The sequence below is a fragment of the Agelaius phoeniceus genome, chromosome 7, assembly GCF_051311805.1.
Source record: "Agelaius phoeniceus isolate bAgePho1 chromosome 7, bAgePho1.hap1, whole genome shotgun sequence".
NCBI lineage: Eukaryota > Metazoa > Chordata > Aves > Passeriformes > Icteridae > Agelaius > Agelaius phoeniceus.
The window spans coordinates 25,358,130-25,383,847 of record NC_135271.1 but is presented as its reverse complement, the minus strand read 5'-3'; the positions used below and the strand labels follow the sequence as shown (position 1 = coordinate 25,383,847).

Here is a 25,718-nt window from a genome sequence, read left to right as displayed (position 1 = left end):
TCTGCTGTTAGGCAGTGTTTGTAGGGGAGGGCAGAGGCTGTGCTGCAAGATGCCCTTGCTGCTGGCAAAGCTGAGCGCATCCTGCACTGTTTTGTGTTTTCCCCTTGGCGTCCTCCAAGCCTGCTGAGGAAACCGAGCTGGAGTTTGGTTAGCACAGAGCTCAGCAATGTGCGGACACCAAACCCAGGAGCCCCCAAAGTTCTGCAGGCCAGCACCGAGTCAGGGAGCTGCCCCTCACTAGCCAGCCAGGGGAAGGAGGAGAGGGTGAGCACAGGAAGGGGGTCAATGTGTCCAGCAGCAGAGCAAACCCTCCTGAGAATTTCCCTGGGCACTGCAGCCCCCTTGAAGTAACCAGTAAATAAACATGGTGCAAAAATACCTCCCTCCCTAGTTATTTGCAGCTCTCCCCCGGGAGTGCTGCCGGGGAGGTGGGAGCAACAGCAGCAGTGCAGAGCGGTCCTGCCGTGGGCGCTGCCGGTGCATGCAGGCTGTGTGGGCCCCCTGAGCCACAGATGTGGGCAGGATGTCCCCAAGTGACCCAGCCAGGGACAGCAGCCCTGCCCTGCAACACGCCGCAGCTGCAAGAGCAGGAAGGGCTGGCCGTGGCTGGGCTGAGTCTGGGCACTGCCTGCCCATGAGTTCAAGGGAGCCTGGTGCTTCTCCAGCCCTCCCGAGGTGTGGTGCTTTATCAGCATGATTCATAGTCCTGGCTTGCTGAAGCTGAAGAGAGCATAAGTTTCTTGTCTGAATATTGGGTTGAATTTTGCAGCCCGTGCCCTATTAATAATTATTACCATCCCTTCTTGCTTCAAGAAATAGTAAGGAAATCTGTGTAGGTCTGTGAATGGGGCACCTAGTGAGACTAGACCTGTGTGCAGAGCACTTTCAGACAGAGAACTTCTTCTCTGTCTTTGCAGTAAGAATGACAAATGCTTCTCCCTGTAATCTCTTTCCCAGTCTCCTGTGGTAACTTCCTCAGCCATCTGAGATTATGCTTTACTTCCAATTACGAACGTGATGTGTTCTGTCACTGCTTGACAACATCTGCCATGTGGAGACAAAACCAGGTGGCTGATCTGGAGATGGCCAAAATAAAGAAGGGGAAAAAACATTCATTGATGCCAAAAATAACAGTAATAATAGTGCATATGGAATTTGTATTGCGTTCCAGGCAGCCTGATTAATTAAAAGGGAAGGGAAAGGCCCTTGAAAATGTGGGCTCAGCAAATGCCAGTCTGTGCCCTCCCCTAGGAGCACGCCCTGTATCTGGAGGCGGCTGTGGGACCTCGTGTTGCTCCGTGCTGTACTCTTGAAAGCATGTGTGTTTCTTTTTGTGCGTCTGCATGCCTCCCACCTAGAAACCCTGTTCTGTGTCTCCTTCCCAGGGGCAACCCTCCTGCCAGGGACCGAGCCCACAGTGGACACGGTGTCAGTGCAGCCCATCCCAGCCTACTGGTATTACGTTATTGCCGCCGGAGGTGCTGTTGTGGTGCTGGTCTCCGTCGCGCTGGCCCTTGTGCTCCACTACCACCGGTTCCGCTATGCGGCCAAGAAGAGTGATCACTCCATCACCTACAAAACCTCCCACTATGCCAACGGGGCCCCTGTGGCCGTGGAGCCCACCCTAACCATAAAACTAGAGCAAGACCCCAGCTTGCGCTGCTGAGAGCCGAACAGGAACGAGAAAGCAAACAAAACACAAAACAGACAGACAGACAGAAACTAAGACTTCAAATACGTTGCCTCAGTTTTGCACTTTTTTCCTTACTTAGCATACGTGTGAACTCTTAGATATCTCCATCCCTTCTCCGTCCCCCAGCCCTCCCCAGATCTTTTACAAACTCTAAACTAATGCTGCATCTTGGATCGCCAGAAGAGACACACCGCCCCTTCACTTCAAAAGTGAACACTCCCTTTCTATTACTTTTCAAAGATACCTGGGGTGTCAGGTGGGGGTTTATTTTGTTTTGTTGTGTTTGTTTGGGGAGTTGGTTTTTTTTGTTGTTGGTCAGCTTCTTTGGGTTTTGGGATTTTTTTCTCCTCCCCGTAGGCAACCTGCAAGGGAACCTGATGGTGAGCCTGGAAGCTTGTGTGTGAGGCTCGTGTGCATGTGCTAAACCTGCGTGTGTGAGTGTGCATGGGACTGTGTGTGTCTGACTGACTGAATGTATATTTAGAAACAGCCCCTTTTTAATTTGCTTGTTGTTGCTTCTACTTGCACAGGGAATGCTTTTATTTTTGTTTTTGTTGTTGTTAATTTTCCCTCCTTCCCACCTCCTCTCTGGAAGGTCTGGGACGTGTTTATGGTGAATGCCCTGATTTGTTTACCTGGGGAAGAGAGCAATGCTTTTTTGTTGCCTTATCTAGCTTTGGCTGGGTTTCTTGTTTGATAGTGTTAATGTCTTGGGTGCAAATTGAGAAAAGGCCAGGCTGGACAGTAGGAATGTCCGCCTCAGGTGGCTAGAAGAATCCAGAGAGGTCCATAGACATTCAAAAAGCAAGAGATCTCTCCATTTTATTCTTTCTGCAGCCAACATGAAAACACAGCCATTGTTTGGAAGAGGGAGGGGAAGCCCTCCTCTTCCCCCACCTGCAAGTGAATCTATTTAAAGTTGCCTTATATCAGAGAAGCTCATAATGAATGTTTTGTTTGTATCTGTTAAAGCCAGCCTTAGGGTAACACGTAGACTTCAGCAGGTCTTAGTGGATGCTAAATACTGTAGTTTCTTGAGAATTGAAGGTTTATTTATTTAATAAGTATCCTCACTTTGGGTGCTGATGGTTTTGCTTTTACACAGGGAAGGGGGAGAGGGCTCCTCCTTGTCTTTCTGCTAGAAATGTTCAAGGGAGAAGTATAGTTCCCTTTTCTGGGTTTGATTTTTTTCCTTCTGCCCAATCCATAGCTGCTGAATCATAAAAATTGCCCGTTGACTTTTTAGAATGTCAGTTTTGCGTTTGCTAATGTTCTGCTTCTTAGAGCACCAGTAACATCTAGCAAGCCAAGCCCAGCCAGTGCACCTGGGGGGCCCAGCTATTGCTGCTGCTTTAACTGGGGAGGCAAGGAGGAGCCTCCACATGCCTCTGACTGTTGAATGGCCCAGTGTATTGTAGTGGAAATGCCTTATATAAATTACTGAATGATGACATGCAAAAGTGGTTTGAATTTTTAACCCTAATCTGTTTGCAGGCAAAAAAAGTACCTCCAGTGAGCAAGGTTCTCCATCTTGTTTGTGTCCATCTGTGATGACTGATCAGATTCCCTCCCCCCTTCTAAACTTGCTAGTGCCCATCCCTCCTTTGCCCATTAATATTGCATAAAATGAATCAAGATGAGCAGCTCTGTTAACTTCCCTGCAGTCTTGAGCTGCCTTTTGGTCTGGGAAAAAAAGTAAAAATACAAACTGTGCTGAAGTGGTATTGGCCTCTGTTGCAGCATAGCCCTATCCCAAGGGGATCTCTGTCAATGGGGGTGTCACTCTATCCCCATCCTTGCCTTAATTTCGTGCAGCCAGTTTCAGTTCCCCGTGCTGGTTTCACAGCAGATTTCAGTGGGATCCTCTCAGCTGCAGCAGCAAGTGGCTGAAACAAGCAAGGAGTGCAGAAAAGCCCAGGGTGATGTGCCATGGTGAGCACATTAGGTATGGTGGGTGCTCATGGCACCTGGGCCTGGCTCCCACAATGTTTTGGAGAGCAGCAGGGACATGCCTGTCCCACAGGGCCAGAACAGACCCAGGGAGCTCCTGCCACCTGGAAGGCAGTGCCATTGAAAGGTCCCTGGAGAGGAGTTTCCAGGGTAAGAGTGCTTTCAGTGTGAGCCTCCTCATCACACAGCACTGGTGTTGCAGTGCATCTGGTTTGGGATGTGGATTCCTATCCCCCTTGGTCAGCTGCAAATTAAAACAGATGTGAAATACTGGCATGTGCTTACTTTCAAGTCAGCCCAAGCCATGTCAGCAGATGATATTGTCCCGTTTCCAAAGTCAGCTCAGTCTCCCTAGTTCAGACGATTTCACTTTGACCAGGTTCACCCCCACAGACTTAGCAAGTGTGCATTGGTGTGTCAGAGAGGAGAATGTGGCACCCTGTCTTTTAAACCAAAATCACCAAAGACAAAACAGAAGGTCACTTCAATTTTTACTCCCAGTTCTCCCCTGCTCCTTGAGCCCTGACATCCCCAGCATTGCCCAGTTGCCTGTGTGTGAAAAATATCTTGTGGAAATTTGAAATTCTTTGAAGATGTATTGTGTGGAATGTAATAAAATGATGATATTTTTATACAAATATCTGGGGTTTTTCTTTCTTCTTCTTTCTTTGCTAATGACAACGCTGTGGGTTGAAGCAAAGGAGAGTTCCAAAACTCTTTGGAGCATCAGGACTATTCCTTTTAGCCAAGTGGAGCTCCAGTTCCTGCTGCGTGCAGACCCAGCTCCCAGCAGCCCAGATGCTGTGGGCTCCCTGCCTCGCTGCACTCAGGATTGGGTATTAACAGCAGCTTTTAGATCCATTACATTTGTACCAGGCCTTATGGGAGTTTGGGGAGGCTGGACTGACTCTTGGGATTGTTTGGGGATTTCACCAGCGTTGCCTAAGTGCTAAATTGCTCAGTGTGATTACACAGAAATTCTCCAGCTGGGGCCCCTGGAGACAGGACATCCGACTTTCCAGGGCCCCTGGGGCTGGCCTGGCTGCCAGCTCAGCTGAGCCGCATGCTCCCTCCCTGAGCTCAGCAAAAAATGGGTAAGCCATTAGCAAAATTAATAATGAAAGCAGCAATGCTTTCCTTTCCTCTTCTGTGCAGTCCCTGTTCCTGCGTGTCAGACTGTGCAGGGGACCTGTGTGAGTGTTTGGACAGGTGTAGGTCCCTGCTTTCCCTCCACCTGAGTCCTCCCAACTTGTTACTACAGGGACCTCTGCTGCAGCAGTTCTGCTTTCCATCTTCCCTATGTGCACCCTTCACCCCTTCAGCAGAGTCAGCAGCATCACATTTCATGTGAAATATATTTTGCTGCAAGTTTGAGAGGTTTTTCCTTCCCTCTTTATTTTCCTTCTCTCATATTCTTTACCCTGGCATAAAGCTCAGCTTTGCAACAAAACTTCCTGACTTTACTAGGAATTCAGGCCATCAACAAAAAAATAATTCAAATGTGATCCCTCACACTGGCTATTCAAACACAAGCAAAGCTGAGTACCCATGCTGCTTTTTTGGGAGAGGGTTTTTTTTCCCTGTAATTGTACAGCAAAGCAAATTACACTTGTAATTTGCATTTTGTACACTTCAGCGACTGTTCAAGCAAAATTCAAAACAAATATGCACATGTGAAAAACAGGGAGGGAGAGAGAGTGACTGATGGCTTCCCAACAAGGAAGAAAAAAATTCTGTTAAGTAAACAGACGAAAAGGGAGAAATCGTTCAGGATTAATTATTCCGTACGTGCGCCACAGACAGATTGACCGGAGAGTTGGGTGCTGCTCAGGCTGCAGCACATCCTAGGGAAGAAAGCAGCTAAAATTAGCATGCTTTGTTTAAGGAAATAAATACAGCTTAGTGTGATTTTGATGCAAACTCTTCTGCCAGTAACTTTAGGCATTTATGTGTCTACTTAAAAAAAAAAAAGAGGAAAACTTTTTGGGGGAGCAGTGGGGGCTCTGTTTTTCAGGGAACAGCATTGTGTCCTGTGTGCCACGGGGAGGCTTTGGGCGTGGCTCCCTAGTGGTATGTGCTGTGATGGTGTCAATCTTTTTATCTTATCTCTGCAGTTGGTTTTGTGCTGAAGGAGCAGAGGGGGTCCATGGGCGCTCTCTGTAAGCACTGGGGCAAAGCCAGTGCCTAACAGTGATGTGAGAGAGGGAGCACTGACCTGGCAAAGCAAAGGGTGCCGTGGGAAAGGCGGTGCTGTGCCTTGGCAATGTCAGCGTGCCTGAGATGGCTGATCGGGCAGGAGCAGGCTGCAGAGCTCAGTCACCAGCCGCACAGTTGGGTCAGCCTCCTGCCAGGGCAGGCACCTGCAGGATGGCACTTGGCACAGGGTGCCCAGAGCTGCTTGTCCCCGGGCTGTGGGGGTGAAGTTGGCTTTTCCTGGCCTGGTGGAAACGCCTATGCTGCCACCTGCAAGGGAACAAGGTAGAAACCGGGCTGTGTGTGGGGCTGTGTTTGGATTTTTGTCCCTCTAGAAACCCTGTGAAAACCTGCTGACTTTACCAGGGCCAGCCCCCACTTAGCCCGTGTCAGGGGCAGAGTGAGGCGTGCAGACAGCAGGCGAGGCCCCGAGGCGAGCTTGGACAGCCGCTTGGCTTCCTGCCACAGCTCCTCCATCACAGGCTTTGGCGGCTCTGAGCAGAAACTGCAGGCGTGACTGCCAGTTTGAGGCATCGTGTTGTTAGCCACTGCACTGTAAAAACAAACAGCAACAACGGGGAGGGTGATAAACATACCAGGATGCCACAGGGCTGCCAGCTTCTCCCCCAGCTCCGTGGCAGCGGGGACGAGTGCCGCCCTTCGCCGAGGAGCCGCTCGGTTTGGGGTAGGTGAGCTCAGCACAGAGTGCAGAACCTGCATGGCAGCTCCTTACCTGGGTTCTCCAGAGCTGAGAGGGGGAGAGGAGAGGATTTCACCGTGTAATGCCACAGTCATGCCATACACATACATGCCACCATCACTGTTTCCTTGGCCCGGTGCCGCTGCTGAGGGGAGGTGCAAAAGCAGGGCTGGAGAAGGGGTCAGGCTGCAATGGGGGATGTGTCTGCTGCAGGGAGGACTGGCAGGGTACTCATTTTGGGTAGCCACCTTGGCCACCCGCTGTGCGTTCAGCAGGGCCAGGTGCCAGATGTTGGAGGGCAGCACCACGGCTGGAAATAGCTGCCTGCTCATGGCCACCTCCACACCAAACACCCAGCCTGGCTCCATGTCTCCAGGTGCTTTTGGTGGAGGGGTCTTCAGCTGCCCAGCCATACTTTCCCACCGTATCTTCATATGGGAAGCCCAAGGATTGCAAGAGATCATCCATGCCCCTCAGTTTGACAATGGTTTTGTGGTGGTCTGAGGTGTGCACAGTTGGCTGCCACCAGGGCAGCCCCAAGGCAATCTGAGAATAAGGTCCAGCAGTTCCTGCACTGCAGAGGGAGGCCAAGCCAGGGAGTGGCAGCTTGTTTGCTTTCTTTGATGCTCAACTGTTGCCAAAGCACTGTTTTAATTTGAAATTTGGCAGGGATTTATCCCTTCTGTAAACTAAAGTAGTCCTGTGTTTCTGGAGGAGTGGGAAAGAGAGAAGTGAGGTGGATTTTCAGCTGGAAATAGAGCAATGGGGGATTGAGAGGGAGTGTTTCTGCTTGGAGCCTGTGCTGCTGCTGTGAGCGGTGCCTCTCCATTTGCCGAGGGTGGGAGGTGCCCCCCCAGCCCCGGGGCTCCCAGCCAGAGGAGCAGCGCTGCGCCAAGCAGAGCGGTGTCAAGGCGAGGCCACGGCGGCTGCTCCGCCGTGTCAAAACAAAGTGATGTGTGTTGGAGTCACACTATTGCTGTGGAGAGAAAAGGACTGGGAATGAGCAAAGAGAGAAAAGCAAGGATGAGAGCAGAGCCGGGGCTCTGTCTCGTTATGCCAAGACTGGGAAATGTCAATTTCTGACCCCGTTTTCCTAGCTTTGGCTGCATTTAATGTTTCAGACCCTCACGGGCACTTGTTTGGCAGCAGAGCAGCAGTGTACCTCCTACACTCCCTTCACTGGGCAGGATAGCACTGGCCAAGAGGGATGTGGTAGCAGCAGGAGAGAGGGGTGAGCGTGTAGCTGGCTGCCCTCAAGTCCTTTCCACAGTGGGGAAACAACCATGTGCTGCTTATTTCCCCAAAACCAGCAATTTGTTTTTCTTCCTCCTACACACTCTGCTTTTTTTGTCCCATCAGGCACAGCCACAGATATTACTGGGAATGGAAGACTGTAAGGAGCAGAGCTCACAAAGCACCCATCCCCTGGTGCATGGCTTTCAGCCCCAGAGCTTGTGGACCCCTGCAGAAAGTGGGGAGCAGGAGCACAGGGATGGTGGGAGTGCATCCTGCGTGCTCTCCAGGCCAGGCTATCCTGTGCCAGAGTGGCTCTAGGCAGGCAATAAAAAGATCTGGAAATTACTGCAAGTTTGATATATTGTTTGGGAAAGGCATCTCCTGCTGAGAAGCTCATTTTGTTCAGCCAGAAAGACTCCAAGAGACACCACAGATAATCTGCAAATGCCTGTGTGCAGAGAGAGATGCCAGGTGATAGAGCTCTGCCCCAGGGTGATTGAGCTCCCCTCAGTGACCTGGCAGGAGGCAGCACCTGGTGCCTGGACATAAACCAGACAAAGTCAGGCTGGAAAGAAACAGCAATTATTTTTCTTGACAGTTGTCATTTGCCTTGGAAGAATGTGTCCAGGTTCCAGCAATCAGGGCTGGGTGTTCTCTCCAAAGCAATAGTTCTTGGCTTGGCATGGGGGTCTGTGCCAGAGGTGGTGCTGCTGCTGGTAAACCCATGCAGGAGGGCTGGCATTGAGCACCTGTGGTGGTGGGAAGTATGTGCCAGGCCATGAGACATGGTGAGCTCAGCTTTGGAGAGGTGAGCTGCCTCGGGCAGGTTTGGAGAGCTTCCCTGCCATGGGCATGTGTCTATGTCTGTGTGGGACACCAGAGAACCTTGACTGCTCTCCTGCCCCTGTCATCCACCCTGGCACAATCCCTCCCACCCCTGCTACTATTTTAAAACAGATGTACACTGAAATTCTTTAATCTCTATATAAATACTAATTCTCTCCTGCTCTCCCTCCATGTGAGTTCATACAAACATGGTATTAAATCAGCCCTTGTCTGATTAGAATTTTATCTTTCTTTTTCCAGGTCCCATAAATTAGCCTTTTAGCTGGCAGTGCTCTCAGATCCAACAGATAACAGCCTTTCTTGGCATCTGGCTGTTTCCAAAATCATTGCTAATATCATCTTTTGGCCAGGACTGGCTAGGTGCTCACAGCTATCATTTGGCACATGGGCTTTAAAAATGGCCTTTCACTCAGGAGAAATAATTCCTCATATTTAATTACAGTTTCCCCCTAACTTTCTTGACTACCTTTCTCCAGAATACTTTTTCCCTTTTAAAATGCAAGGTAAGTTGTGCCTGAAATCTGCCCTTTAAGGAAGCAGCTTTCCACAACACAGATTGATGTATGTTTCTCCCATTCTGCCCACCAGCTTGCAGGGCTTTTCTGGGGACCACTTTCTAAGGGAGTTGCCTTCTGTGGCCTGCTCTACTTGTCAACGTATTGCTGGGACTTGTCCCAAAGGAGGCTAACTGATGACAAACAGCAGGCTAGATTCTGTGACAGGCTGGATTCTAAATCATCTCCACTAGGAACTGAACTGAGACCACCAGCTTCAATTCCCACAGACACCCACACAGCCTGAGCTGATTCAGTTAATGACTCGAGAAGCCCCAGTATGGAAAAAGAAACGTCGAATTACATTTTTCTAAAGCTTTCCGGAGGGTGTAGAGCCCTGCATGATAACATACAATCAAATAGCAATGAAATGGCATGTGGGGAACAGAAGAATGAGGGCCTGAGGAGGAAGGAAAGTAGGCAAGTAGGAAGATATCATTTAAGCAGGACTTAAGAGTTGTATTAGCATGGGGAATTGAGCAAATCACTAGAAGAGTAAACAGATTCTAGGCTGGGCTTTTTGTATAAATGTTCTCTCTTTTCAAGTTTTCCCAGTGCTCCTTCCTTTCAGGCTGGAAGAACTGGTGTTCTTTTGAAAGTGTTGATTAACCAATACTTTTTTATTTCTGGCTTTTCCCTCAAGGCTACCCTGGGAAATTACAAAAGGATCAAATTGCTAGCTTGTTCTCACACAAAATTTAGAGCAGCTACAATATGGAATGTCAAATGACTTCCAAGAGCCTTTCTCCACACATAGACTCCTTGGGCAGACTGTCATCTAATTTTGACCTCTGCTCATACAGTTTTGAGCAACAAACAGTTTCTGTAGGGTTGTGTGGGTGACCCGGATGGCAAATCTCACTGTTTGTCTTCCAATGGGTGACTAGCAGCTCAGACGTCTCCACGTGTGAAATGCTTTACAAGTTATTTTTCCACATGTTTGGATCTAAATGTTTGCAAGAGGCCCTCAGGCAGTTCTCCCAGCCCTAAGATGTTGCCATCTGGGCCTGTCAGTTCGAGAACTGTTGAGAAATCATGTGAACTCACCGCTAAAGTGAGGATTTACAGAAAGCAGTGTGCACCTGTGTTTCTTCGACAAGGTACCAGCAGCCTTGAGTCAGCTTAACTGACTCACTCGATGCAGAACTCATCGGCAGGAGGGGCAGGTGTTGGGCTGTGAGTCTTCCTGTTGCCAGGTTCACTTGCAAATTCAAAAAAATCCCTTCATTCTTTGGGTGCAGATACAATTCTGCCTGAGGAATGAGAAGGTGTCATTATTCCAGCAGAGGTCAGGTGGTGTTGGGGCAGCATGGATTTCAGCAGAGACCCGCTCTGGAAGTGAACCTTGACATGTCCCTGGCATGCATTGCCTGACACATTGTCTGGGATAGCAAAAAAATGTATTTGACAATTCAGGAGGCCTTTTCAAGTCCTAAATATCCATGCAAATATGCAGAAATGTTCTTTTATAAGGTTTTGAGTAATTTCTTAGCATGTGGCTTTTTAGGTACAAGCTACAGTCTTTAGTTTTGGTTATTTGTAAGTAACCTCTTTAAACTCTTCTTGCCATTTTGGCACAAGGCATAAAGTAATCTTGGTTCCAATCACAACTACTTCCAAGGTGTGACTTCTAGCGCTTTCTAGTCCCTGATTTTTTGCATTCCTGATCATTTCAAGACACCTTCTCAGTTGAGTACCCCAAGTTACAGTCAGCTTTGAAAACTCTTCACAGATTGAAATGAAAAGACATTTTCTTTTGGAAAAGTGGAAAAGAGCCATGGTAACTGTACGCAGAGAAAATGATAGGAAGACTGCACAGGAAAATAACTTACTTCTGCTCAGATTATAATATGTGCATTTGGTTGCTAGTCCTTGGTCTGTGCTGAACAATAGAAAGAGATGTCACCACTAAAAGGAATTTGGATCAGGGAAATGTTAACATAAGGGCCTAGATATGACCATTTGCCTCTCTCTCCCTTTCAACCAGCTTTTGTATTAAAACATATAATGAAGACACATAAATTCCTCAAATTACTGTGAATTTATCTGAAACCCAAAGAGGAACTGGGTCATTGAAGGTCTATATCCAGTCAGACATATGGGAAAATATGAAAAGTAGAGTGTGTGCTAAATGGATCCAGCATTAGCGGCAAGTAATGACAGGCACTAAGATCCTACTCAAAGGTGTAAGGGTAATACCCATGAGCATGTTAATAGTGAATTATGGCCATTATGGAGGCACCAATGACAATATTTTAGTGCTATTCAAGGTGTCGGATTTCTTTGCTTTTTGCTCACTCTCTTTTCTTCTTAAAAGCTGGTGATCTGGTGGTTATGAAATGTGACATAGTGTGAAGATCCTCTTCTCTCAAGTGTGCAAGAGTCTTCATTGACTTTGGCCAAGGGAAGATAATGAGTTCCTACTCCTTCCACAAGGAAGAGCCTTGTAGTAGTTTAACAATTACTTTCTTCTGGCTGGTCTCACAGTCCAGTGAGCAGTGACAATGATGCTGCCAGAAGGCCTCTTTTAACAAACAGTGCTTCCCATTTTGTTGTTCTAGTGAACTTCCCGAGAATGGAGGATGAATTCCCAAGCTCTGAGCAAGACTTTGAAGACAACGACGATCCAGGTTGGTATGCAGATGGACATGGACATTGTCCATATGCATGTGGACAATTCAGCTGTGACAGCCTGTGTTTCAGTATCAGATGCTCAGATTACTCACAAATCTCAACTTTAGTGCTGTTAGGAGCTAGAGCACACTTGAGAACATACATTGAAGTGATGGCTTAGCATTCAAAGGCATTGGTTTTCTTTTCCTGTTTTCCAACAGCCAGCAACCTTGCGAAGTCAATGTATTGTATTTGTGTTAGGACGAGTGAAACTGATCTTTTAAGCATTAATTGCTGCTTGCATGGCATTTTGACTTGTAAATCAAGAAAATTAAGTCTGAGACCTGTGACAGATTGATTTGAACCTAGTGGCACTGGAAGGTCCAGAGTTTTGGTGGGTTAGAATGCTTGCACACTATGTCAATAGTCTGATGTCTAAAAGTGAATCAGGGTGTCAAACTTTCTTGCCAGTTTGGTGCTTCACATGATTTCTAGACCTGGGTTAGTGAATCCTGTTGAGATAATCCCCTATATATACTTTAACTCTTGTAAAGCCATCACAGCTCCAAGTTAGAAATGTAAAAAGGTGAGGGGGAAGTAAAAAGTGATCCCTGGATAATAAGTGCCCGTTCCACTGCAGATTACTTTGGATCGGATAGGAACGACACACTGTTCTCTACTAACTCTCCAGGAACCGGGAAGCTGGACAAAGAGAAAAGCTGGCTGTACACCCTGGATCCCATCCTGGTGACCATCATAGCAATGAGCTCCCTGGGTGTCCTCCTTGGGGCCATCTGCGCGGGTCTGCTCCTCTACTGCACGTGCTCGTACGCCGGGCTGTCCTCGCGGAGCTCCACCACGCTGGAGAACTACAACTTCGAACTGTACGATGGCATCAAGCACAAGGTGAAGATGAACCACCAGAAGTGCTGCTCGGAGGCCTGATGGGTGCCTGGGGATCACCCTTGGCATTGTGCCCGGTGAGGTGGGCTGGCAGAGGGGTACTTTTGTACTTTTTTGCCATTTTCTATGGGAACTGAATGCCATAACAGGGAATGAGGGGAGCAGGAGTGGGGAGAGGCACTGCTCCTGCCATCAGATCTTGCTGCTGGGTCACACTCCACCAGGACCGAGTGGCTTTCCTGCAAACCAGACTGTGCCGGGCGAGGGGGGACTGAGCCCCTTGTTTGTTTGTTCATCTTCATATTCTGCTGATGTGAGTGGCTGGATGTGGTAAGGGAGCCTGGTTTACCTTTTGGATGTGAGAAACTAAATGTTGGTTGTTATTTCCCACCTCCTTTCTCTGGTAAGTTGCTGAGAAGGCTGAGGGATTTCTTTAGAAATAACACACACACACACGGAGCCCCTGTCCATTTTAGACTCCATCCAGATATCATTGTAGGGATTTGTGCACTCCACACTAAGAACAGGAAGCTGCAGTTTGCGGTCCTGAAAACGGAAGCATGTTGTTACCTTCAACTTTCCTTCTTCTCCTGGTAGCAGGGGAAAGGTGGGATACTGGCTTTACTGTCAACAGTAACAACAGCGCTTTCTGAAATCATTAAGAAAGAAAACAGAAGGGAAACCCTATGTGTAGAAGCACCTCTTTGAGAAAAGCTGAAGAGCCTTAAAGTGATTTGTGAATAAGAGCCATTTATTAAATCCATATCTTTGATTGCAACAGCAGAGGCCTTCATCAGGAAGGCCTTTATTTGAATCTCCCATCCCTCTTGAGCCTGCCATTTAATTTTTGCTATAATGAGAAAATTGCAGCAAAGGAAAGAGAGAGCCTGTCGGGTTGGTGGCGCTTAGGCAATGGCTTTGGGAAGGGGGCTTCACTTGGGGTTTGACTTGAGGCACAGTGCTGAGGCCTCTCCAAAGTGCCAGGAAGGGAAAATGAACAGGGAAGGAGGCTGGAGCCATGCCCACAGCCCTGGGAAGCCTGGCCATGGTGCCCACTGGCACCCCCTCACCTTCCTGATGCTCCCCTTGTCCCTGGAGCTGGGGGGTGTGAGCTGGTGCCATCAGCACTGCTGGACCAAACAGCTGCCACCACATCCCCTTTGGAGCAAAGCTGCGCTGCTCCTGATTAGTAGCAAAACCCCCAAGTTCTATCTGTGAGCTGTTTGGTTGTTTTTTTTACTTTGAACAAGTGCCTTAGAAGTATTTTTCCTCCAGCTGATGATCAGTGCTGTAGCAAAAAGCAAGTGAGGCCTTCATCCTTCCCCACAAAATGCTCTTCTTCACCACTCTCTGCTGGTTAGACCCCAGCAGAAATCTGGTCCTTCTACTTTCAAATGGTCTGGCTACTTTGTGTGGCAGCTGGTACCTCTCCTCTTACCACTGTGCTGTGGGACAGGAGTGTTATGAAAATAACTGAATGGAGAAAAAAAGAGTTGAAATGCTGAACCCCAAAGCAATGCCTTCATTTCCAGCTCAGTACAGGTGGATCACCTCTATCAGCTTGCACATAGATAAATTAGAAACCTTTCTGTCATACTGGGTTTGCTTTTCCAGGGGCTCTTTGGTAATACCTGGCATGTCCTGGTTTTTACATTTTACCTGGCAAGTAGTTTGGGGTGGGGATGGCATTATTTTCCTCACCAACTGCTATTGACAAATATGTGATGTGTTGTGAAGCTCAGTTTGCCCAGGCCCACAAACACATCGTGCAGGAGCCCAGGTGTCTGGGGACACAAGCAACATCTGGAGAGGAGATGAGCATGGACACATGAGCAGTGCCACAGCTACTCCTTGGCACTGTGGGAATAGGAACATTTGACTACTGTTTCATGAAGAGCTCCCTCGGACAATAAGATTTTAGGGAAAAAACCCCTTCTCTGCTGTGAGAAAGGTGCACATGTGCTGGGGGAGCAGGCAGAGCAGCTGCGTCATCGGCCCCTCTGCGGTGGGTGTACACACGCGGAGATGCGCACACAAAGCCTCCATTTCTCTAATTCACACTGTGCACCCGACAAAAACAGCAGTAAATGTGTCTCTGATTCTCCTTTCGAATCACCTTATTTCCTTTGGCGTTTTTCACAGACAAATTCCACAGGGGTGTTATTTTACTGTACAAAAGAAACAGAGGCAGTGAGAGGAAATGTACCAGACCATTTCAAAGCTGGATTGCTGCTGCTCAATGATTTCATTCCCTTCAAATCACCAGAGAGGGGAAGGATGAATGGAAAAGGACCATACAGTAGAAAAGCCAACTTAGGCAAACAATAGGTGAAAATATATAATTAAAAAGGTGATGTTATGGTGTCTAGTAGGCGTACAGAGAGAAGAGTTCATATATAGATATATTCAGAAATAGTGTGTTTGCACACGCACGTGAATTCTCTGTATGTATCGTGTATGTGACTTATTCTGTGGGACTGACTCGTGTTAATGTATCTCTTGATCTGGGGCAGGGGAGTACTGCTGACCTTGGCACTAAGGTGGCACGGGCCCAGCCCGTGTGTCCCGCTGGCCCCTGGCAGCTGGGGCAGGGCCCACGTGTGAGCTCGCCAGGCGAGAGAAGGCCGATCATGCTGCACAGCCAATACCTCACTTACCTCTGCCGGGTGCTTTACTGTTCTATGGAAAACTGTGTTTGATTGTAACTTCAACAGGGAGGGGGGAAAGGTCATTGGTGCATTCAATTCATTGCATCCTCCTCTGCAAATAGATTAGGTTTGCTGATTGCAATTCCCTCTGTGAACTTCAGAAAATAAAAAGAAAATCGGCATTAATGCCTGTGCTTAAATGGGCTGTTGCCTCCACACGCTTCCCACGGCAGGACATGTTGCTAATGGGCAGGCTGTAGTTCTGGGTGACTTCATTTTGTGGGAAGGTGCTGGAGGTGAGCATGGGAATTAAACCATTAAGAAATTATATGCAGAAATGGAAATTCTCCAAGGTTTGCAGTTCAAGGTATTTGACCATTTACTGGCTGAGCCAGGACTTACAGACTTAAAGAGCTTTTACTGTGATTCTTTGGTGTAACAAACAAAACAAAACAAAAAATAAAACTGTGTTTATATGATTTGTATAAAAACCTTTTAAAATTACTATTTAATAAACATTATGGTAGAGATTATGTTTCAGTGGCTTGTTTATTCATGAAAGAGCAGCAACAAGGAAACCAAACTGAAGAGGGCTGTGGGTAGCAGAGGCCCCAGCAGAATGAGGTGTAACTTGAGGCACGCAGGACCATGCCCACTGCTCTCCTTTGCTGTGCACAGCTTGTCCCTTTGGATTACCCCAGGCTGTGTGGCACACCAAGGTTACATGGTGTTTTAACACAGATCCAGTGCACACACACAGCATCTCCTGTCAGAGCTGGGGATGGCTGGAAGCTGCTCTGGCCCAAAAGCAGCATCTGAGAGCAAACCCCAAAGTGGATGCAGGTCCTTTCCTATCACCCTGTGCCATGGCCTAATGCTGCCAGTGATCCCAGAGAGGATCACTCTTACCAGTGCAGTTTTAGGCTAAAAATAATTTAGAAAAATTATTTAGAACTAAAGTGCACTGGTGGGGGCCAGCCTGTCACAGTTTCTCTACCTCAGGGTACAGGTGCTGGTATCCCAGCATGTCCCTGTCCTGATTCTATGAACCTGCTAAAGTGGGCAGTGATGGGGTGGTGTTCTGCAGTTCAGCTTCAGCCCTGTTCATCACAAAGACAGTGAGGACTCCTGGCAAATCCCAACGCCAAATCTTGCTCCACATACTTGTCTTTTCCACCCTACCTCTTCTCTGTCACACTGCCCTGGTGGCACCCCAGGCCTAGGGAGGCCTCGTGTCTCACAGGGGTCCTGGTACCCTGTAGCAGGCAGCCAGGAGCCACTGCAGGGCTGCACAAAGGAGAAGCTATGGGGCTGAACCTACAGCCTGGAAACTCTTGTTTATTTATGGGCACCCTGACAAATAAGAGCCAATCCATCAAGCTCTGAGCACCTTGAGAGCAAATGAAATTTTGCTGCCATCTCCAACACGGTGACCCCCTCCCAAAGCGTTTGTGTTAAAGAGGGTCTTTAAGTGATGAAGGGTGGCTGGCAGCTTAGATGAAGATGACAGTGTAGCTGCAACCTTGACAGCTCTCCTCTCACCTAGGAATAAAGAACTGATGTGCAGATTGATACCTGGGGGAGAGGCTGTCAGGGAGCAGGACGGAGACGGCAGATAAGCGACTCAATCAGTGTCAGAGCTGTCCTGCCGTAACACCGCCTGTAAATCACTGCAGTGAGAGGGAGCTAACGCAGGCAGCAGAAAGCAGGCAATAGAAACACGGCCCACAAAGCTGATGTGTGCTCTGGCTGAGGTTAGAAGCCTGTGAGCTGGGCTGAAGCTGCTGCCTGGGCACCAAGGGGAGGCAGGTACCCACTTCAGGAAATTTAAATCTTCAGGCGTTTTTTTTCCGCACAAGCCGGGATTGCACATGGACAGGGCTGCTGCGGAGCTAGCAGGATGGGGTGGGACCTGGAGTGCCCCGGTGCATTTGCCATGCACACAAAGGTACCCACTGCAAGCAGAGGTCAGACTGTGGGGAGCCATGGGGGGTGTTTCACATGGCACAAGAGTAATCAGGGGCTGATTCAGGCTAATGAAATCTATTTCATCATTCTTGGGCTGCTCCAAGATGGGGATCCAGCCACTCCTGCACATCCTCTACAGCTGATTGCAATCGTGTGTGCACCCTTGCTGTTTCTCTTGCCCCTTCTTCTTTCAAATATTCCTTTTCTTTTGGATTTAATGGGAAATCTTTTCAAATAATGACTTGCTCTCTGGACAGCTGGGGGCTTGGCAGTAAGGGGAGCCATGGGGCTGAGCTAATGAGTGGATTCGTAATTAATTAATTGCAGGCAGGTGCAAGTAGAGCCTCCCGTTGCCTCACTCTCTTCTGTCTCTCCGAAGAACGCCTCTGTCTCCTGGAGCCTGGCACTATCACCAGCCATCCTACAGGACTGAGCAAAGCCTGGTGCCAGCTCTGCTGTGGACAATGACTTTGACAGGCTAACTCAGGGAGGCTGGTGCTCCACCTCCTCCCTGAAGGGACCACAGGGAGCCTGTCCATTGCCTCCATAATTACTAGGCCCCCTGAACCCTGATGACAAACACCCATAAAGGCACATTCTCTCCATTGGGAAGCTTCCAATGGCCCCTTCCCATGAAAGTTGGATGGCTCTGTTCAATAGCTGCACTGAAATAATAGTTCACTTCTTCCCCCTTTACACCCCAAATGGACAAACCCACCTGGCCACAAGAGGTATTGGTGAACCCCCAGGTGCTGACTCCTGGTGAGCTGAGCGCTGGGAACCTGACTGCAGCCAGTGCCACCACTGCTGTGTCCTTTCAGCCTTACTGTGGCTGCTCAGCAGAGCCCTGTGGTGTAAATACAGAGGGTGACACTGAGTTTTGGTCTGTAAGCATCTGTAGCAAAATTTGCATCGAATTCAATAGGTCCATGTTGTCACTCACACTGATCAGGTAGGACTAGGCTTTCCTATCAACTCCTGTTACATGCAGTGACCCATTTAAGGCAACAAACTCACCATGTCTAAAGCAGTTTAATGGGAAAATAACTAATCCTGAATGCGTTGAGAGGGAATGACTCCTCTCTCAGCTCCTGTGTCATAACTCAGTTGCACTCCTAATATCCAAAATGGAAAGCACTGCATTAAACACTCAGCAGCTCTGCCCCCGCCTCGGCCCGGGTGCCAAAAATCAAGGGAAGAGATACAGCTCTGCTTCCCTGTGCTGCAGCAGTGGCTGGAGGGCTGCAGGGTGAGCCAGCCCATGCTGGTGGCTCACGACTCTTTGCTGCAATAGATTTTGCTAACATTTCCTTGGTTAAATGTTTACAAACCTGGAGGAAATAGCTGTCCCAGATGTTGCTGATAATTTCCTATCAGGTCCCTCCTGGCACAGTGCAGGGCTGCTTTGTCACCCTTTGGATCAGCTGCCAACCTCATGCTTAATAACAGACTTGATTTCTCTACAAAAACTGTCCAAATTTCTAGCAGTGTTTTTGCCTCCTGGTCTCTGGGGTTTATACAGAGTAGCTCTGCCCTGGCTCCCAGCCCAGCTCTCTGTGCAGCCCTGGAAGCAGAGTGGCTTCAGCAGAGGCACAGGACACCTCGGTGATGGGCTGTGTTGAGCAACACAGCCGTTGCCAAATGCATTTCAACCTCATATTTTAAGAAGACATTCAATGTGCTTACCAAGGCTGGGGAGCCTTTTACACCACAGCAATAATCCAGCACTCGGCCATGAAATCCTGAGCAGAGTGTCACATCCATCCCTTTCAGCAAAGAAGTTTTATTAACTTAGGGTGTGAAAAGTTTTGGAGAGCAAAAGTCTCTCTTCCCTCTGAGAGAAATAAGGATGATTTAAGTAGTCTGGGTGCATTTGAGATGGAGAGTGAGTCCCCCAGCTGACACATCAGAGGGAAAAACTGTAAGCCGAGGCTGCATTTATTAAAGAAGGAAGCTGAGGCTGTGCAAAGCCAACCTTTCTAAGCACTCCACGAGAGCATTTTAATAAAAAGCACAACAAGCCCACAACAAATCATGTCTTGAAAGAAAAAAAAAAAAAAGTCAATTCCTGTCAAGGTTTGAAGAATCGTTTGAGCTTAAGGAAAAGCGAATTCCTGCTCCGCTCCCCTCCCCTGCCCTCCTCTCCCGTGCGCGGAGCAAAGCCCTGGCAAACGCCGCCTGTGACACACCGCAAATCACGGCCGGGAGCGGGGGGGCGCCCCCAACCTCCGCGGGAAGGCCCGCAGAAGGATTGAAGCTTAGAGAAAATGGAATTTATAGTCAAAGCATTAAAATATTAAAGGGCCTTAAAGAAGAGCCATGAATCTGATTTCGGAGGGGGGTGGGACACAAGTCTGTCATCAGGCAGAGACAAACGGCTGCTGGACTTGACAACTCACATAAATCTGGTGGAGGAGAAGAAATAAAGCCCAATCAGACCCCCCAAAAAAAAAAAAAAAAAGGTGATGAAAAGATTTTAGGGCATGAAGTGTGAAAAGGAGAGGGAAAGCTAAAAAAGATAAGGAGTTGAAAGCAGAAGAGTGATTATAAAAATAGCAGCAGAAGTACTGATGGAGGTAGAGGAGAGAAATTATTTAGAATGGCCAGAAATGCCCTGGTGGCGTAGGTATTTTTGACAATCTTGCCCAATACTGCATGATTTTCTTGCACAGCAAGAATTTCTTGGGATGGCTTCAACAGCTCAGGTCTTATCAGACAGGAGGAGGAGGAGCAGCCCCCACCACGCAGAACAGCAGCTCTGAGCCCCCGGGCAAAGAGGGGTGGGCACAGGCAGCCCCATATGGCCCCAGTGTCTCTGGGAGTGAAACCCCTCCATTTCCAGAGGCAGAGCAGCACTCACCAGGCCAATCCTCACATCCTGCCCCCCACAAGCAGCAAACCCCATTCCTGAACTGGAGATTTTTTTCCCCTGGGATGTGTCTCCAGGCTGATCTCGAGAGCCATGGCCATTGCATGGGGCCAGGCTGTGGATGGTCTATTGTGCAAGAAGCCAGCCAGCGGGATGAGCCTGCCCAGCCCCACACCCTCACCACACCTCACTGGGGACCCCTCCAGGGGGGTCTCCCCCCGAGGCAGCCATGCCCCACTGAGAGTGGGACAGCTGGGAATCAGCCCCTCAGCGCCTCAGGGGCTGCTGCCACACTGTGTGAGGAGAGACCGCAAATCCAGCCAGGATCCACAGCCAGGACCCGCTGTAAGTTGGGAAACAGTGTGCACTGAGGACTGGATTTATGAAATGCTGTCTGTAAGCCAGCCCTCCCTCCGAAACACTAAACAAAAAACAACATTCAGATACATTTCGGAGGAAAACACAAAGCATCTGGTTCCCTTCGCTGGTGTACATAGCAAGAGAAAAGTTGGCAGTACATTTGCTTACCATAAAAGAGAGAGCTATGCAAAAAAAAAGCTACATTAGAGTAACGTTGCCCAAAACAGAGTTAAATGTCTGCCTTGTTTTGAACGTGCTCATGGTGGAAATGTGAGCAAAGGTCAGTCCAAATTAATGAGAACTGAAAATGAATTGGCTGTGCTGGGACTGGCACCCTGCCACCACATCTCGCCCGGCAATTCTTATTTATCCATTTATTTATTTTGTTGGATGAGGAGACATTCTGCAAACACATAGAAAACCAGGCCTGGCACTCCCTATGGGTGACACACACTGCTTCAGCCAAGGACATGTGGCACCCATCCCTGTGCTCCCCACATCCCTCCCTGCACCCACACAGGGGGTGATGGGAGCCTGGCCTGGAGCCTTCTGGGGGTGCTTTCCCAGGTGGTGCTGACCCTGCCTAAACACCCCGTGCCAAAAGCACATCTGAGGCCTCCCAGCCTGGGCAGGGATGAGGATGGGGATAGGCAGGGAAGCTGTGCCACTTCCTGCCCCAGGCTGTCCTGTTACCACTGCCCACTGCTGCCACTGCAGGAAAATCCCAGTGCTGGGAAGGTGCCACTTCCCTGCCAACACGTGTCAGGCCAGTTGTGTCCAGGAGAGTGATGAATGTGCCACCTCAGTTTTATGAAGCAAAGAGAGTTTTCCATGGCTCTTTCTGACACACAGGCAGTGATTACCTGAAGCAGCTGAAGCAGCTAAAAACTTCTGTTTGTTTTGGTTTAGAGGAAAGAAGGAGGAAGAAAAAGCCAGTTCCAGTTCTGGCTTTCTTCCTGGAAAGGGAAAGCCATCTCAGTAACTCTTGCTTTGCTGAACTTCAAGTACACAAGTACTCAGTGCCATTCAAGCAGTTCCTTCCAGCTGCAGCAGCAGCACACTCCAGAGAGCTGGGACAAACATGGAGGAAACATGCTGAAGAGGCCAAAGGCAAAGGCAGCAGCACAGGTAACCCTTCCCCATGGAGCTGTGTGCCTTGGGGATTCAGGAAAGGGGATGGTGCAAAGCACATTAGCCCACTTCCCTGGGATGAGGAGCCCCACCCTTGTCCTCACCAGCTCTGTGGAGGCCAGGTATAGACACATGGGTATCAGCAAGGAGCATCCTAATCTGGGCCTGGTAGCATTATGGAGTGAGTCACAGAGTCCCACTTGGAATTGTTTTTCAAAAATAGTCTTTTTTTCTTTTTTTCCAAAGGAAGAAGTTAGACTCTGAGCTTAGAAACAATGTTAGCCTCAATTTAAGAGGAAGAGATGGGTAAGAGGCCCCTTTAAGGCAGTTTCACATCTCAGCCACAGCCCATCCATGCTGTTGGCATTGCCCCAGCCAGGGCCACAGGCAGGCATGGGGCTCTGGGCACACACACTGGATTAATTATCCCCAGTGGCCATCATCAAACAGCCAGGGCTCTGCTGACAGTGCCATGTCTAAAGCTCATTAAAACAGAGCAGTGCCACGCTTGGGAACAAGCAGTGTTCTGCTCTGGGATAAAACCATTCCAAGAGTGATCTGCAGTCCCTGCCATGCAACAATGCCAGACCACAGCACAGGAGCAGGGGGCTGTAATGGGACCTGCAGCTGAGCAGCTCTAAATCAGGATCTATTTCAAGGGCTGAGGAGGACAGTGAAGCTGGCTGGAATGGTGGAGGGTTTGGTGGGTGATTTGGGAGGATGGGAAGGGCTGCTGTATCTTGTATTTCTGGATATCCAGTGTCACAAACAGGACATTGCTCAATGACTTAAAAAATTAACACCTCTGCCTGAAGTTCTCAGCCTCAGGATGAGGACAAGGTTGTGAACACAGCAATGTTGCTGGAATTGAAGAGATTCTGACTCGGGAATAAGATTTGATGCTTTCCTCAGATACTGGAGATGAAGGAAAGATAATGCTGATGATGTGCAGGGAGCCACACACAGCCACAGTGACTCATCACAGCTGCCCAGGTGACTTTGCAGGCTGGGGAAATATTAGCACAAGTTTTAGCAAGTGTTCCTCCTGATGCCAAGGGATGCCTTGATGAATTTGGATGGCAGTAATAGGGTTCTGGGCTCCTCTGACCAGGCAAGGGCACAGAGTTCTCCTCTGGGCATACAGGGATATTCACATCCTAAAAACCTCTGGTTAGGAGACCCAATGTGCATTGTAACACTGTCCTGACAGAAACAAACACTTCTTCAAACCAGCTGCTAATTATGAACTAATTATAAACCACCTCCAGCTGGCATCCCCATTTAGCCCAGGCAGGATACACTTTGGCTTGGCCTGCAAACATGGACAGAGCTGCCAGTCCTTTGCCCATACCCAGCCTGGCATCCTACACCTCTTCCCTAAGCACAGGGAACTACAGGATTTGGCCCACTGCAGGACAAGGGCAGGGAGACCTGTTACTCCTGGCTGTTCCCCTGCCCCACAGTCCCCTCGTGGAGAGGCTTCAGAGACACAGCCCAGGACACCCACCTGCATCCACAAAGAAGTCACAACCTGCAGGTGAATATCCTCACATGGAGAAGGAGGCTTCCAGCAGCTGCTGCATCATTCATGGTGAATGGGTGGTGAGGCTGGAGCTCACAGCTGCTGGACACACTGCCTAATAGCTGTGTCAGAAATGTTAGCTAGGGTCTTACAAGTAAACTTTTGTTTGCACTTTCAGAGGAAGAAGATACAACCAGAAACTATATCGTTAAAAAAAAAAAAAAAAAAGAAAGATAAATACAATCCATTAGCAAATTAAATAAAATCAAGGCTGGGATTGTGTTTTGATGGCACTGATTTTTGCAAGAGCCCCACGCTCCAGCCTCAGAGGTCACTGGCAAGGCAGGATGCTGCCTTTGTACTGCTCCTTTGGTGTTCTGCTTTACAGTGGAGATTAATTTAGAAAAAAGAAAGAAAAGGATCATTTAAAAAAAAGTTCACCCCTCTCTCTCCACCACCGCCCTCCCTAAGCAGTGATGGGGGATAATGAACTGCTGGGACTGTCATCCAAAGAGTGCTTAATGACAGTATTCACTCTGTGTGTGTAGCATTGGCTGTTCTCAGAGCTCTCATTATGAATAGTTTTCAAGCTGTTTTGACTATTTTCTGTTACAAAGAGGAACTCACTGCTGGCTGCCTATTTTCATCACTGAAGCTGGCCAATGTAATCCACACGGAGCTGTGACACCATGGCCAACGACCAACGCTCCCATTCTCTTGCCTCCAATTTATGGCAGTGGAGAAGGGCCAGGCTCTCCTTCCCTGTCCCTTGCCTTCTCTCCACTGCTTCTTTTTTGGGCTCACACTCTGGTTTTGCAGGTGATGCTTCTCTAAACTCTCTGGCTGCAGCGTCCCAAGTTGCATCCCTTTGTGGTGCTGGACCCATGGGTGTTCATGGCACTGCGGAGCCTCTGCCTCCCAGTGTCCACTTTTGGGGGCTGTGAGTCCCCACTGCAGGCTTGGCAAGGGGAAGGGGACCCAGCCTGAGCTTCATCTGTGCCGCAGAGACACCATGAAGATGCGCTAAAGCAATCTGTTCTCCCATCTTTTCGCAGGCCCTTTGCCGTGAGACACAATATTTCGGAGGGGCAGCTGAAATCTTGCTGGTGTTAATTTAGTTTCGGTCTGCTCGCTGTTAACTTTGGGCTCGCTGCGCTTTTTGTGGCTCCTTTTCTTTAAAGAAAGCTTATTTCTCTTAAAACAGGGCGAGAAGCAGCTTGGCACCACAGACACTTTAAAGATGTTTGAACATTTGCAAGAGGAAGCAAACACATTTTTTAAATATTATGAAAAGCACCTTGAACAACAACTTCTCAGCAAGATCCTCTCTTGGGCTCCATCCTTTGCTGCAGGAGCCCATCACTTCGCCTGGAGCAGCTGAGACTCAGTGCATCCCTCCACACTTCTGTGCTGCATCTCAGAATCCTGTTCTGGGCAGGCCATCCCCAGGGCCAGGACAGTGTCTCAGGGCACAGAGTAGGAGATAAGCTCTTCTGAATCTCAGTATTATTAAAAATTATGAAGGATACCCCACAGCAGCTCCTCTCTGCATCCATACTCAACTGCCAGCCCTGAGGAGTGGCTCATAAAAATAAAAGAGAAAAATTAATTCACAACATTTTCCAGCATTGCCAAGTGAGCAGTGGTTCCTGAGCCACTCCTGGGCCTCTCTGAGGTTTTCAGGTATCGTTTCACTGTACATCGTTTCATGTACTTACATAAAATTGGGATGTGACTTGTCTTTGTCTTTCCCCAAATAACGCTTTCATATCAAATCCTTGATTTCCTGGTCAACATAAAACTTGAGGGGTAGTTTTATTTTGAATGAATTGTGAGGAAAATTAGGGGTAGCTAAGCACAAAAAATTTACATGTCTGCTACTGTCCAGAAATAATATGGGTTTTTTTCATGAAAAGCCTTTTTCTGGCTGAAAGCCTTTCCTTTCTAGTATTCTAACTCTGCACATACACATCAGTCTTCACTTGTCTTCTTGTCCCTTCTGACACAGTGCCACGTTCCTTGTGTTTCTCCACTGATTTTTCTTGGTAGAGCCGTGTCCCTGCCAGCTGCCTGGACACAAGCACACAAATCACAGCCTCCAGGCATGGGAGCACTGATGGCCAGCAGAGACCATTAGATCATCTCACCTGACCTTCCCTGATGCAGGGCCTCGTCTGGCATTCAATTACTCCGTACCAAGCCTGGTAACTCCTGCTTGGCTCAAGTGTACAGGGCAGAAACGTGTCCTGTCTGCATCCAAATATATCAAAGGCAAAGGAATGCACGGCTCTCCTGGGTAGTTTAATCTTTATTAACATTCCCTTTTTAAAAGGTCTGTTTGATTCACAATTTGAATTTGTCTGGCTTCAGCTTCCAGGCGCGGGCTCGTGCGATGCCTTTCTCCTCTAGATTAAACAGCCTTTTAATACCTGCCTTTCTCTCCCCATGAAGGTACCTCACACAGCACAATTAAGTCACCTCTTAATCTTCTTTTTAATAAGCTAAACAAGCTGAGCTCCTCCAGTTTTGCAC

The 25,718-nt window shown here is 48.5% G+C and overlaps 1 protein-coding gene across 7 annotated transcripts in view; it reads left to right on the top strand.

Moving 5' to 3' along the window:
* The window catches only part of NRP2 (neuropilin 2), an 89,166-nt gene extending 73,297 nt beyond the window's left edge, over nt 1-15,869 (top strand). For 3 of the 7 annotated variants that reach the window (XM_054636203.2, XM_077181302.1, XM_077181303.1), the window contains exons 16-17: nt 11,734-11,802; nt 12,426-15,869. In XM_054636203.2, coding sequence (XP_054492178.2) covers nt 11,734-11,802; nt 12,426-12,730 — 374 coding nt within the window. In that variant the 3' untranslated portion in view covers nt 12,731-15,869. Of the gene's footprint in view, nt 1-1,385; nt 4,284-11,733; nt 11,803-12,425 lie in introns of those variants that run through there. The other 4 variants (XM_077181304.1, XM_054636205.2, XM_077181305.1 and 1 more) reach the window with 2 other exon arrangements.
* Nucleotides 15,870-25,718: the final 9,849 nt, after the last annotated feature.